The sequence below is a fragment of the Mastacembelus armatus genome, chromosome 18 (assembly GCF_900324485.2).
Source record: "Mastacembelus armatus chromosome 18, fMasArm1.2, whole genome shotgun sequence".
In the NCBI taxonomy this organism is placed as follows: Eukaryota; Metazoa; Chordata; class Actinopteri; order Synbranchiformes; family Mastacembelidae; genus Mastacembelus; species Mastacembelus armatus.
The window spans coordinates 5,673,260-5,686,044 of NC_046650.1; the positions used below are offsets into that span (position 1 = coordinate 5,673,260).

Here is a 12,785-nt window from a genome sequence, read left to right on the forward strand (position 1 = left end):
ACATGCCACATGTATGGTCTTTAATTGGGTTATGTATTTGCCTCAAAGTAATAACTGCAGTCAGTGATTACTATTGATGGCTTCCAACTATACATTTCTCCAATGGGTTTGAGTCCACGTTTTGTGCTGAGTCATGAAAAACAGTAAGTGGTGAATGCTTTATCATGAACTTTTCCTGTTTTTGGTCTTGACAGTTCCTGTATACGCCGACTTGTAAAGCTGGAAACATTTGTCTTTAGTGATGGACTGGATGGCCTGTCCAGTCGGAGTGTGGCAGGGTATGAATTGGCCCGACCGCTGAGTTCACCTCGAGCTTCTCTTCTGTGAAAAGACCATTCACAAATCAGTCAGTGATGCTAGTCATTTAAGTTCATGTCATCATTCGCACTGAGCACAACAGATAAAAATGACCTCTAACCTCTATCTAGTTGAGTTGCATATCCACTCTGTCCTTTTTTCTCCTCTTCAGACTGATGAGAGCAGTCGTCAGTGTCGCAGCATTCACACAGAGCATCGTGTCCCTCTGTGGCACGCCAGCTGAATAACACAGAAACCTACACCTCAGCTGTGATGCCCCAGCTAATAAAATACACTTTACATCAGTCCATGCCACAGTCTGAAAAGCCAAAAACATGAAGTGATTTACAACTGAAGGTCTCCGAAGGTTTGACAGCCTAACCTGGATGTGGGTTGGTGGAAGAAGCAGGCTTTGTTGAGATAACTGTTTGCATTTTGTTTCAGAGTAGCTCTAAGGTGGCAGCTGATGAACATCTAGAAGAAAACCAAAGTAAAATCACAAGAAATGACAAAAACAGCACCACCCTTTGTATTAAAAAGATGACTCCAATGTCAATGATCATCCAGAACGTAATCAACCAGCTAGTGGCTGTTGTTACCGGAGTCCAGAAGGCTTTAACACTGAAGCACAGTCTGTTATCTTGCTCCCTTGAGAGGAACTTAGACGACGACCATGACAACACACTGTCCATATGGCATCTGTAATGGAGAAGCAACACATGCTGGAATGCTTCCATGAGCTGCATCAAAATTTAGACACAATGAGGCCAAATCAGCTTCCCTTCCAGTGTTGTCGGATAAATGTTAAAAGACTGAACTTGGCTCTGAGGAAGTTACATGTGAATTTTTTGCTGCATTTTACAATAATCTGCTGTTGTGATGTGGGTTTTATGTACTGACCTACCCACAAATGAGTATTAGTTTGAGTGACTATCAGACAGAAGGAAGGGCTGACCCATGCTTAGTGATGAACTTGTAGCTGGGCTCGGAGAGAGGGTCAGGATTCAGTGTAGCAACGCAGTAATCGACATATAAAATGAGAGGAGGTTCTAGTGGGCCCTCCACACGAGCCTCCAGAAACACTGCTTCCCCCCGCTGGTACACCGAGGAACTACGCAGAGAGCTGCAGCCATCTGCTCAACAGCAAACACATATTTTTATCTTCTCAGTTCCATATGAATTCCAGATAGCAATAAATATTGCGACATGTCAAAGAAATGTTCCAAGGACATAGTTTCGATTAAATGAGATAATGCTTTCACCAGCCATGGTACGAAGGGAGAAGTGCAGGAGGCCAAAGACGCTGATAGTGGATGTCATGGGAAGCCAGGTTGGGGTTAATGGTTCTCCATTCACTGTCTGCTTTCTGTGTGCACACAGAGATAAGGCACATGTTCTACACTTACAGTCATCTACAACTCTTTGTGTCTAGAAATTATGATGATGACATTCCAATCAAGAAAAAAAAAATGGTTTGATTTTGTAGCTACACACTCAAATAGTGATGTGGCCTCACCTCTTGTAATAACATTCAACAGGTATGACGGTGGTTGACCCTCTATCTGTCACACTGCCAGTAGAAGTAGGAGCCACAGGAGAAGACAGTAGCAGCTGGTTGAAATACACAAGCCACTCACCATGAACCTGGACAGCAGCAAACACAGCAAACACTTCGTGGGTAACTCGAGGTGCTGTTTTACATTATCAGACTGCATGAGGGCAGTAATGATTGTGTGATCAGTGTCATTTGAGGATGAAGCTTCATGTCTGGCGTGTTGCTGTTATTTGCCTTACTCTAGACTCAGTGCCACATTCCCGTAGACCTGCGGAGACGCGCATTTTGGCTCCAGACACGGGTCCTCTTGGTTTACAGGAGCTCTGCTGGTCTGCTCCGAGCTGCAGATACTCGGATCTGAACGGGATGTGTCTGTCCTCGAAAAACCTTCGCTTTGCGGTCACGCTCATTTCCACTTCTCCGCATTTAAGTTCGAGTCCGGTGCTTTCCTCGAATCCTACATGGCTGTCATCAGCAGAACAAGCACACACAGAAAGCAAAAAGATGAAAACAGAGAGGGATTCTGTATATTTTACCAGGTTGGCCATTGTTTCTCTCTCACACGGAAACCTGGGAATGGATGAATTAGCGCAATTATAGCAGGTGTGTGCAGGTTTCCTGAGGCCTACTTGTTCGCGCTGGTCCTGTGTTCAGTCTGGAAACACTGCAGCGTTATAATATCATGTTGACCCCATGACATAAACAAAACATTATATATACCCTACTACAAAATCCCTAAAACTGTTTCTTAAAGCGAAATTTCCCACAGCTTTAGTCCAATAAATGACTCTAATTCAATTTGCGTTTTTCCAAGATAAAAATGATTGTTTTTAAATTAATGTTTTAAAGTCGTGATTTTATTTGCAAACTAAAATCGACAAGTTATATTTGTAGGAATGAAAAGTCATCGACGGCGGAACGATGATAAGGTGGAACTGAAATATTATCGCAAGTGCACCGAGGGTCTGTTATTGCAGTTACACTAAGCGACGGTGTGACTGCGGATGTTTAGTGTGAGGCAAACTGAAAATGGATGAGAGAGCTGCAGCAGCAGGGTGTGAGCAGGTCGACTGGGGAGGAAGTGAACCTGGAGAACGGATAATTATGAAGAAGACCAAAGCTTTGTCAAACAACGTCCATGTTGGTCTTCCTAGTCCACTTCCAGATCCAGTCAACTGTTCGCTGATAAAAGGAGACTATCGCTACTTCCATTATGGCTGTGATGGACAGGATGACAGAGGCTGGGGATGTGGGTACCGTACCGTTCAGACCATGGCTTCTTGGCTTTGCTGTAACTGGACTCCACAGCAGAACAAAACCAGGTCCCCACCGAGCCTCCAGGAAATCCAGCAAGCCCTGGTCACAATGGGCGACAAGCCAGCCTCGTTTTCAGGCTCCAGGGAGTGGATAGGAACATTTGAGGCCTCCCTGGTCCTTGATTATTTCTATGATGTCCCCTGTAAGTTGGTACATATTAGAGGAGGAGGGGCAGAGCTGGAGCATGTGGCAGTGCAAGAACTCCATCAGCACTTTGAGAAGCAGGGATCTCCGGTCATGATGGGAGGGGACAGGGACAACTCCTCTAAGGGGATATTAGGAGTGTGCACTGGGGACAAGGGGAGCTACTTACTAGTCGTTGACCCTCACTACTGTGGGTGTCAGCTGGAGAACACAGAGCTGCAGAGGCGAGGGTGGGTGGCTTGGAAAAGGGTTTCGTCTCTGGACCAGTCTTCATTTTATAATCTGTGTATGCCTCAGACTGCCAAACAGGAATGACAGCAGTGTCTAGTGCTGTGTGATTATTTGGGTGGATGGTCTACATGTAGATTCTCATGTAGATGCTTATCTGGTGGCATGTTGGGACAGACAGCCACTGTTGGGTGTTGTGTATGTTTTAAAGGGAGCTGTTCTATGCTGTGGATGAAATCAATAATAACAAAGTATTTAAAGTAATGTGGTAAAACAAACTGAACTGATTTGTTCTTTATTCAAACATTGTTTTATTGAGAGTTACAGTGGATATAAAAAGTCTACACACCCCTGTTCAAATGCCAGGTTTTCGTGATGTAAAAAAATTACATCAAGATAAATAATTTCACAACTTTTTCCACCTTTCATGTGACCTATAACCTGTACAATGTAATTGAAAAACAAACAGAAATCTTTTAGGAAGGTGAAATAAAAATAAACAACTGAGATAATGTGGTTGCATAAGTGTGCACACCCTTTTATAACTGGGGATGTGGCTGTGTCCAGATTTAACCAATTACATTCAAACTCATGTTAAACTGGAGTCAGCACACACCTGTCACCAATTAAAGTGCCTCTGATCAACCCCAAATAAAGTTCAGCTGTTCTAGTAGGCTTTTTCTGACATTTTTGTAGCCACATCTTCCAGCACAAGCCATGGTCCGCAGAGAGCTTCCAAAGCATCAGAGGGGATCTCATTATTCAAAGATATCGGTCAGGTGAAGGCCACAAAAGAATTTCCAAGCAATTAAATATACCATGGAACACAGAGAAGCCGTCATCATCAAGTGGAGAAAATATGGCACAACAGTGACATTACCAAGAACAGGACGTCCGTCCAAAGTTGATGATAAGACGAGAAGAAAACTAGTCAGGGAGGCTGCCAAGAGGCCAACAGCAACACTGAAGGAGCTGCAGGAATTTCTGGCAAGTACTGGCTGTGTAGTACATGTGACAACAATCTCCCGTCTTCTTCATATGTCTGGGCTATGGGGTAGGGTGGCAAGACGGAAGCCTTATCTTACAAAGAAAAACATCCAAGCCCGGCTTAATTTTGCAAAAAGACATCTGAACTCTCCCAAACGCATGTGGGAAAATGTGTTATGGTCTGATGAGACCAAGGTTGAACTTTTTGGACATAATTCCAAAAGGTATATTTGGCGCAAAAACAGCACTGCACATCACCAAAATAACACCATACCTACAGTGAAGCATGGTGGTGGCAGCATCATGCTTTGGGGCTGTTTTTCTTCAGCTGGAACTGGGGCCTTGGTCAGGGTGGAGGGAATTATGAACAGTTCCAAATACCAGTCAGTGTTGGCACAAAACCTTCGACCTTCTGTTAGAAAGCTTAAGATGAAGAGGAACTTCATCTTTCAGCATGACAACGATCCAAAGCACACGTCTAAATCAACAAAAGAATGGCTTCACTGGAATAAGATTGAGGCTTTGGAATGGTCCAGCCAGAGTCCAGACCTGAATCCCATCGAACATCTGTGGGGTGATCTGAAGAGGGCTGTGCACAGGAGATGCCCTCGCAATCTGTCAGATTTGGAGCGGTTTTGCAAAGAAGAGTGGGCAAATATTGCCACATCAAGATGTGCCACGCTGATAGGCTCCTACCCAAAAAGACTGAGTGCTGTAATAAAATCCAAAGGTGCTGCAACAAAGTATTAGTTTAAGGGTGTGCATATTTATGCAACCAGGTTATTTTAGGTTTTTTATTTTATATTTTTCCCCTTTTAAAGGTTTGTTTGTTTTTCAATTACATTGTACAGGTTATAGGTCACATTAAAGGTGGAAAAAGTTTTGGAATTATTTATCTTGCTGTCATTTTTTTACATCACGAAAATCTGGCATTTGAACAGGGGTGTGTAGACTTTTTATATCCACTGTATGTGGAAATTATGGTTATTCTTTTTTTTTTTTCAAGAATATATTGACCATTTTTTTTGTTTTTGACTGCTTGTTTTGAGAAAAACAGTTTTTTAGATGGACATGATTTGGATTTTTGACTTTTTTAAAAAACATTTTCCAGAGAGAATAATGTGAAGTAATCAGTACTGAAAATAATCCCTAGACATTTGGGCTAATGAGACAGACTTCAATCAATTCCCTGTTTTATTGTTTACAATATATATTTTGAGAACACATCTTGGTTTCATTTATATTTTGAGATGCATGAAGCCCAAATCTTTCTACAGTGTGAAATACTTTTCTGACATCCTTTAAACTTGGAATATTCACAGCGGAAACACCAAGTTTATCGATCTTAGCTATCTGGCACACAGTCGTTATAGAAAATTTGAAAGTTCTTGTCGACGTCCATCCTCCCTTTGAGGAACTTCTCCAGGTTCTTGAGAGGAACCTCCAGCATATTGTTGCTGACACGATCATTCAGCCCATAAGCTCCAAACACTGGGAATTTATAGCGCACAAAGTACGGTGCATTTTGGTCAAACTCCGTGCAGCAGTAGGCTGACCACATATACTCAGGTACAGCCACCCGGTCCAGGTTGTTGCGACGGATCATCTGGCCAGAGGTTATGACTCCAGTGACCACAAAGCCTTTACCACGACAGTAGTTGTTAAGGCGTTTGCGGATGAGTTCCTGGTATTCCGCCCAGGGACCCAAGCTAAACTCCCTTATCTGGGGTACCACGTTTGTTAATGTGTAGGTGGAGGCTTTGTCTAGAGGGTCAGCCTGGTGCTCGTCAGGATTTAGTTGGCCACGTTCGTACTTGACCACATCGGCATAATCCTCCAGGACTGCCTGGGTGTCCTCAAAGTTCATATGCATATTTACAGATTGGGGAAAGGGCTCCATGTTGCTGCTGCTCTTTTCTGAGGCCAACTGTAGAGGGAGAGAGAATAGTGCTGAAAATTTAGATGATAGATTTGTAACTTCTGAAAACCTAAGACAGACAAAATATACGTCACATTCAAACAATTTACCGCATTTGGAAAAAAACATTTGCAAGTGATACATTTGCATAACTACGTGCTAAAGCATAAATGGTAAAGGCAACAATTCTATACCACTGAAAGCTAATAAAATATCTTAATCTTTGTGGCCTAAAATAACAATACATTTGCCCTAGCTCTCTAAACTGGTTTATATTTATTTGTATTCAGTGTCTAAAGACCTAATGAATGCTTGAAGGCATACAAATGTAAAAGTACAGAACAATTTCAACTAGAAATTTTCCTCTATCTGTATACACAGGCAAAGCACACTGAAAACAGGTGCAATAAATCTAAATGAACATTTGGACTTAGATGAAGTTGGACAAGACACTCACCTGGGGTTCAAACATCCAAGGGAAATCCACTTTCTTCTCCCCATCAGACTTCTTGAACACATAGGCAGAATAGATGGGGATGTGTTTGTCAGAGTCGTACAGGGTAATATAGCGCGGTTTATTCTCATAGTGCTGACAGATCTTCTTAAAGGAGTTGGTGAGGTACCCTCGAGGTGGAGTTCCCATGTACAGAGAGTCCTTACAGCGTTCCACATGGTTAAAGTCCCCGACCACTCTGGCCTGGGCCCCCTGTAGCAGCACACAGCTCAGCAGAGTGAACACAGCAGCCAGGGGAAAGGCACAGTTTGTAGATGTCAATGTCATCATGGTAGCTCTGTAGTCCTTTTAGATCTCTTCAGTCTTTCTCACACAGCAGTGCAACTCCACTATTGTCTAACAAGTTCAGCCTCTGTTCCAGCTCTATCAGGCTCATCATTTCCTATACTTCAAGAAAACTGTTCTCCCATTGTAAAATATTTTACATATATTCAAAGTGCTACAAGTGTCATAGCAGCAATTCAAAAGTGACAGGTGTTATCAATATTTGAGAGCATTTTATCACTGTGAACTGGAGAGAAAGGAAAAGACAGACTTAATATGCTGATGAAAACTGAGCTCTTTGCTCAGTATCTTTGTTTCAGATTTTTTTTTCCTTATTTATTTTGTGTGTGTGTTGAAATCGAGTTTAAAAGAGTAAGTGTGATGCTAAAATGAAAAAAGTAAAAAATGAATGAAGAATTTACGCTACTAAACTTGTAAAAGAAAACCTGATGTATAAAGTTTATAACTTCTTTCAACCCTCTAAAATCCACTCATCACCCAGTTTAAGCATTATAGATCTACAGTCTGCACATCCCAAGTACTACACCTTATAACCTTTAAGATATGAAAATTTGATTAACTTGAGTAAGAACAATTATACTGCCGGCTCTATGATAAACTATATATTCTTTTATATAGGCCAGTAGGAAAATGATCAAATGTGTGGGCTCAGTACCCCAGGAGGCTTTAAAACACTTTAAAGCACATAACTGTGCTACTTTTCAGAATAATAAGATGAATAGTATAGGAATATTACTGAATCCATCAAAATAAAACTTCATTACGCATTTAATTAACACTTACCAAAAATTCATTAATGCATGTTCATGTAGTGTTTTCATGTTCAGGAGGAAAAGCACAGTGTAAATAATACAATTACTCATGACTGAATTCAATGCAGAATTCAACTATTAAGAAAGAAGAAACAGAACCTGACCAAGTTAAGTCAAAATTGGACATAGTTAGGTCATTAATTGATTTTATTGGATGCTCGTGGGACACAGTCATTTACAAAGATCTGAAAGTTCTGCTTTACAAAGGATGTCTTTTTAAGGAATTCCTCGAGCATTTTGAGAGAGGTTTCCATCACCTTGTTGTTCTTCTCATTGAGGCCATAGTGACCAAAAGAAGGGAACTTATAGCGCTCATTGTAAGGCACATTATGGTCATAGTCAACACAGCAGTAAGCTGACCACAAGTAGGTGGGCACTGCGACGCGGTTGATGTTTTGCCGGCGGATCATCTTCCCTGAGGTGGTGATGCCTGTGACGATGTAAGCTGTTCCGTGGCAGTAATTGTTAAGCCTTTGGCGGATGATGTGCTCCTGTTTGTTCCAGACTTGAATGTTGAACTCAGGCACCACAGGCACGACATTAGTGAGGGTGTAAGTGGAGGCCTTGTCATCAGGCTCATTCTGATGCTCGTCAGGGTTGAGGGTACCGCGTTCATAAAGGATTGCATTTGCATAATCATCTAGAACAGCTTGATTGTCTTCAGAATTGAAGGGCGTGTAACCACGTGGAAAGGGCTGCATCTCATCTGTAGCAGAGGATGTAGATAGCTGTGTAGGCAAACAGACAAAGTCAGTGCACATGGGAGGATAAGGAGAAAACAGAAGAATGCGATTACACAACATTTATATGATCAGTAGCTTTTGCAAGAATTTTAACATGATTTCAGTAGAGAAATAGATATTGTAGCATGCTGTTCATGTTAAAAATCCTTTGTACCCCTTTGTGTCAAACCTTCTGGTATTCTTTACCTGAGGCTCATACATCCAAGGCACATCCACACATTTTAGGCCATCCGAACGTTTGAAGGTGTAGGCAGAGTAGACAGGTATGCGGTCCACAATGTTGTACAGCGTCACGTAGCGTGGCTTCCTGTGGTACCGCTGACAAATGAACCGGAGGGAGTCAAGAGCCAATCCTGTCGGTGGTGTTCCCATGTAGAGGAATTTTCTGCACTCTGGCGATAGCTCTTTTTCCACTCTACCTCTTACTGCTGATGTCATTATGTTCACTAGCAGGAAAGTCATCTGCACCCATAATGCCATAGTCAGGAGGTCACTCTGACGAGAAGTCACAGCCGTTAAATATAGGTCTGGTATGCTTCTGTAAGCTGTTACAAATGTTTGAATGTGTCTCTATGTCTGTCCGTGGAGCTCAGTAAAACAGCTAACAGGTTTCATTCTGCCCTCTGTAATCAGGAGTAAGTATGCAAAACTGTGCTAGAGGAAGAGTCAGTAGCAAAGACGTGTCGCTACACTTTATCCACCCATATGTTCCCAAATGCACAAAACTTTATGTACAACTCCAGTCGGACTGGATTTAAATATTTCCCTCATTACGAACGTGATATAGCTTCAATAAAGTGGTGGGATGAGTAGTGTAGGATATACTAATATAATTAAGAAATATATTTATATATGTAAGGAGCCAATATATATGTAGTATATTTATATTTGGATTTTGATAACAGGAAATTAAAGATGAATATAGGAACATTTTTGTCAATGTGCCAATGTGGAAAACTTTTGACCCATACAAGGGCCTATGACAGGAAACACTGGAGACCAAGAGAAAACCTAAATGATGAGCAAATACTTACTTTGCATTTAAGCCTCTGTGATTATCAGTTCCTCTTATGACTCTTATGACTTGGTTATTCACATCACTGTGTCGTGTGGGCATCAAAACAAAAAACGGGTCAGCAGTTAGGGGCAGCCAATCAGCTAGCAGTGTCACTGTATAGTCTGACTTGTAATTAACATTAATCCAGTATTTACGTATAGTGTGTGCTGCCTTAGCAGTAATTACTGGGCTGTAACTAAATATTTTACACACATGGCAGCTTAAGCTGTACATTGATATAGATGACTCAGGCTAAGGACACAAGAATCAGAGACCATGAGATAACAATTTGTGGGGAATATATGTCTTTTTATGGATGTAATAAAACTCTTAAAAATTGTATATTGTCATTGATATAAAAATATTTTATTTACAATAGTTTACTAAAGAATTTTTTTAAAAAGCATCTACAGTAAGTTAAGTTTTAAATAAACATCCTGTTTTGGAATTGACAATCTAACTCATTGTACTAATTTCAACACAATGTGTACAAAGGGGCAGAGTAGAGACAGAAAGGATTTTCCTATAATGTATGTTATTGCCACTGATCCTCCTATGAAATTCAGAATAGTGGCTAATCCAAAGTGAGCCACAGAATTAGCCTGTCTTTGATACTAAAGTGAAGATATCTCAGGCTCTTCCCATCAGGCTCTGCTGCTTTTATTTTCATTATTCTTCATATAATCTGTCTCTTGTAAGTCCCCTAACGTTATGGAACTGTGATGCTTAATTACTAAGATACCCATTTAATGTGCAATTACATCTTGTTTCCTTAGGTGGTTGTAATTGGTCATTTGTGCTGTGGGGCATGAAATGGCTCTTTCCCTCCTAAATATAATTCCAACCAATTGTCTTCTGAAACAATTGAAGCCCTGACGACTTAACACTCTTTCTAATAAAGTTTATTTTAATTAGTTCACAAGTTTTATTGTAGGCTTTATTCATGATTGTGCATCCAGTTCAAAATGTCCCATCATACTGAAACACTGGTTAGGTCTCTTCTCTTCTTCTTGAAAGGGTTTTCTGACACACAGTCTTTGTAGAAAATAGAGATGTCACTGTCTATGTCTGTCTTGCTCTTCAGGAAGCTCTGCAGCGTCTTCAGAGGGACCTCCACCACCCTGTGGCCAGCCAGCTCATTCAGTGCATATCCTGCATAAGTTGGGAACATAAACCTCACCTCATACGGTGAATTACGGTCAAACCGCGGGCAGCAGTACGCCAGCCATAAGTGTTTTGGGATCACAAGGCGGTCCCTGTTATCTCGCTGGATGGTCGCCCCAGAAATGGTCACCCCTGTCACCATGAAAGATTTACCATGGCAGAAGTTGTTGAGGCGTCGGCGGATGATGTCCAAGTATGGGTACCAGGAGGTGTCCAGAAAGTCTGTGATTAATGGGACGACATTGGTTAAGGTATAAGTAGAGGATTTGTCATCTGGCTCTGCTTGGTGCAAGTCAGGATTCAGTGGTCCTCGTCTGTACTCAATAGCATCTGTGTAGTCGTCCAACACAGCCTGGCTGTCTTCAATCAGAGGGGAAGTGTCTTGAGTAAAGGGGAGTGTTTTCATGTTGCCACTCTCATTATCAGAAACCAACTGACAGGATAAGTAGAGGAAGAAAATGTAGAATTAATAATTTGAAAGTGATTTTAGCCCGAAGGTCATGACAGAACATTAAAGGCAATGCAGAACAATTAATTCTACAACTGCTGAGTATTTAAAATCAGTAATGTCTTTCAGGAAAACATCATAACCTCAGTAACTTCATTTATTCATGTGCTGGAGATATTTGAAATACTTCTTTTTAAAGCTAATGTGATGTGTGTTTGACACATCTTTGGGGGGTAATTCACATGACTCAGGTGGTGGTTGCTGATTATTTGTCCTAAGTTCAGTACAGGCTTAACTGAATTCCAAATTTCCTCACTGACAAAAAAAGTAAGTGCTAAAACGAAAGTTTCAAAATTTTCATGCATTAGTAAAGTCTCTTTACAACTTAGTGGGTTATGTCATCAATATTATAAAGTGAAAAAAAAACACCTTGTCTTTGACTGAACTGTAACAGCTGAGCCAAAAAAAAGTAGTACTACGTTTTGTACCTGAGGCTCATACATCCAGGGTGTGTCCATCCTCCTCTTCCCATCAGACTTCTTAAAGACGTAAGCTGAGTAGAGGGGGAGGCGGCGACTGCTATCATACAATGTGGCGTAGCGCAGTTTGTCTGCATACTTCTGGCAGATCCTTTTCAGGCTGGCTCCTCTGATCCCTGCAGGTGGTGTTTGCATGTAGAAAAAATGGCTGCAGTCTTTGAAGCTGCCTGACACAGTGGCACGCACCATCAGCAAGGAAAGGGATAGGACGCAGGTGCAGAACAGATGCATCCTCACACAGTTGGATCAGATGGAAAAATAATAGGAAAGCAGATTATATTCTTTTCATATGTCTGACATGTCCTGTCACACACTAAAATGTACGGATTGCACATGGTGGGGAGGAACACTCATGCCGTCCTGTATTAATGTTGCTGTCATAGTTGCTCTCTGGTAAAGTAAAAACTGTAGGACAGAGGCTTAGTATGCAAAGCATCGGCAGCTGAGAGCAGCCTTATTGGCTAGATAGTTATCTGCTCCTACAATGCCTTTGCAGCCAAACATCCCTACATATGTTCTATCATAGCTCTGTTGTCTCATAATACACAGGTGGACACTTCTTCCTTCAAGTTTATGTACTGTGTGTATTACTTCCTGTCATGGACCTTTGAACTGTATGATTCTGTATGTGGACCAAATGTGTAGACATGAACTGTATAAAATCACAAAGATCCCTTTATATCACTTATGTATTGTACAACATGTCAGCTGATCACAGGCAAAGACCTGCACTGTGTACTATATATCTGACCAGATGGTTGCCAAACACACCCAAAT

General features: G+C 41.4%; 5 protein-coding genes across 5 annotated transcripts; 1 reads left to right on the forward strand and 4 right to left on the reverse strand.

The window, feature by feature from the left end:
- Positions 1-210: 210 nt before the first annotated feature.
- LOC113124342 (zona pellucida sperm-binding protein 3-like) lies at positions 211-2,400 on the reverse strand. Its single transcript, XM_026297040.1, has 8 exons — positions 2,092-2,400; positions 1,814-1,941; positions 1,560-1,663; positions 1,253-1,430; positions 868-996; positions 680-760; positions 419-537; positions 211-321 (listed from the first exon to the last, which is right to left on the reverse strand). The coding sequence occupies exons 1-8, from the start codon at positions 2,398-2,400 to the stop codon at positions 236-238; spliced, it is 1,134 nt and encodes a 377-aa protein (XP_026152825.1). The 3' UTR covers positions 211-235.
- A 444-nt stretch (positions 2,401-2,844) lies between these two features.
- ufsp1 (UFM1-specific peptidase 1) lies at positions 2,845-3,819 on the forward strand. Its single transcript, XM_026292340.1, has one exon. The coding sequence runs from the start codon at positions 2,882-2,884 to the stop codon at positions 3,626-3,628; it is 747 nt and encodes a 248-aa protein (XP_026148125.1). The 5' UTR covers positions 2,845-2,881; the 3' UTR covers positions 3,629-3,819.
- A 2,048-nt stretch (positions 3,820-5,867) lies between these two features.
- LOC113121641 (endonuclease domain-containing 1 protein) lies at positions 5,868-7,230 on the reverse strand. The gene is made up of 2 exons (XM_026292320.2): positions 6,904-7,230; positions 5,868-6,455 (listed from the first exon to the last, which is right to left on the reverse strand). The coding sequence occupies exons 1-2, from the start codon at positions 7,228-7,230 to the stop codon at positions 5,874-5,876; spliced, it is 909 nt and encodes a 302-aa protein (XP_026148105.1). The 3' UTR covers positions 5,868-5,873.
- An 898-nt stretch (positions 7,231-8,128) lies between these two features.
- Positions 8,129-9,428, reverse strand: LOC113121646 (endonuclease domain-containing 1 protein-like). The gene is made up of 2 exons (XM_026292330.2): positions 8,987-9,428; positions 8,129-8,785 (listed from the first exon to the last, which is right to left on the reverse strand). Exons 1-2 carry the CDS (start codon positions 9,278-9,280, stop codon positions 8,195-8,197), a joined length of 885 nt encoding a protein of 294 aa, XP_026148115.1. The 5' UTR covers positions 9,281-9,428; the 3' UTR covers positions 8,129-8,194.
- Positions 9,429-10,830: 1,402 nt separating this feature from the next.
- On the reverse strand, positions 10,831-12,239 carry LOC113124372 (endonuclease domain-containing 1 protein-like). Its single transcript, XM_026297106.1, has 2 exons — positions 11,958-12,239; positions 10,831-11,454 (listed from the first exon to the last, which is right to left on the reverse strand). Exons 1-2 carry the CDS (start codon positions 12,237-12,239, stop codon positions 10,831-10,833), a joined length of 906 nt encoding a protein of 301 aa, XP_026152891.1.
- Positions 12,240-12,785: the final 546 nt, after the last annotated feature.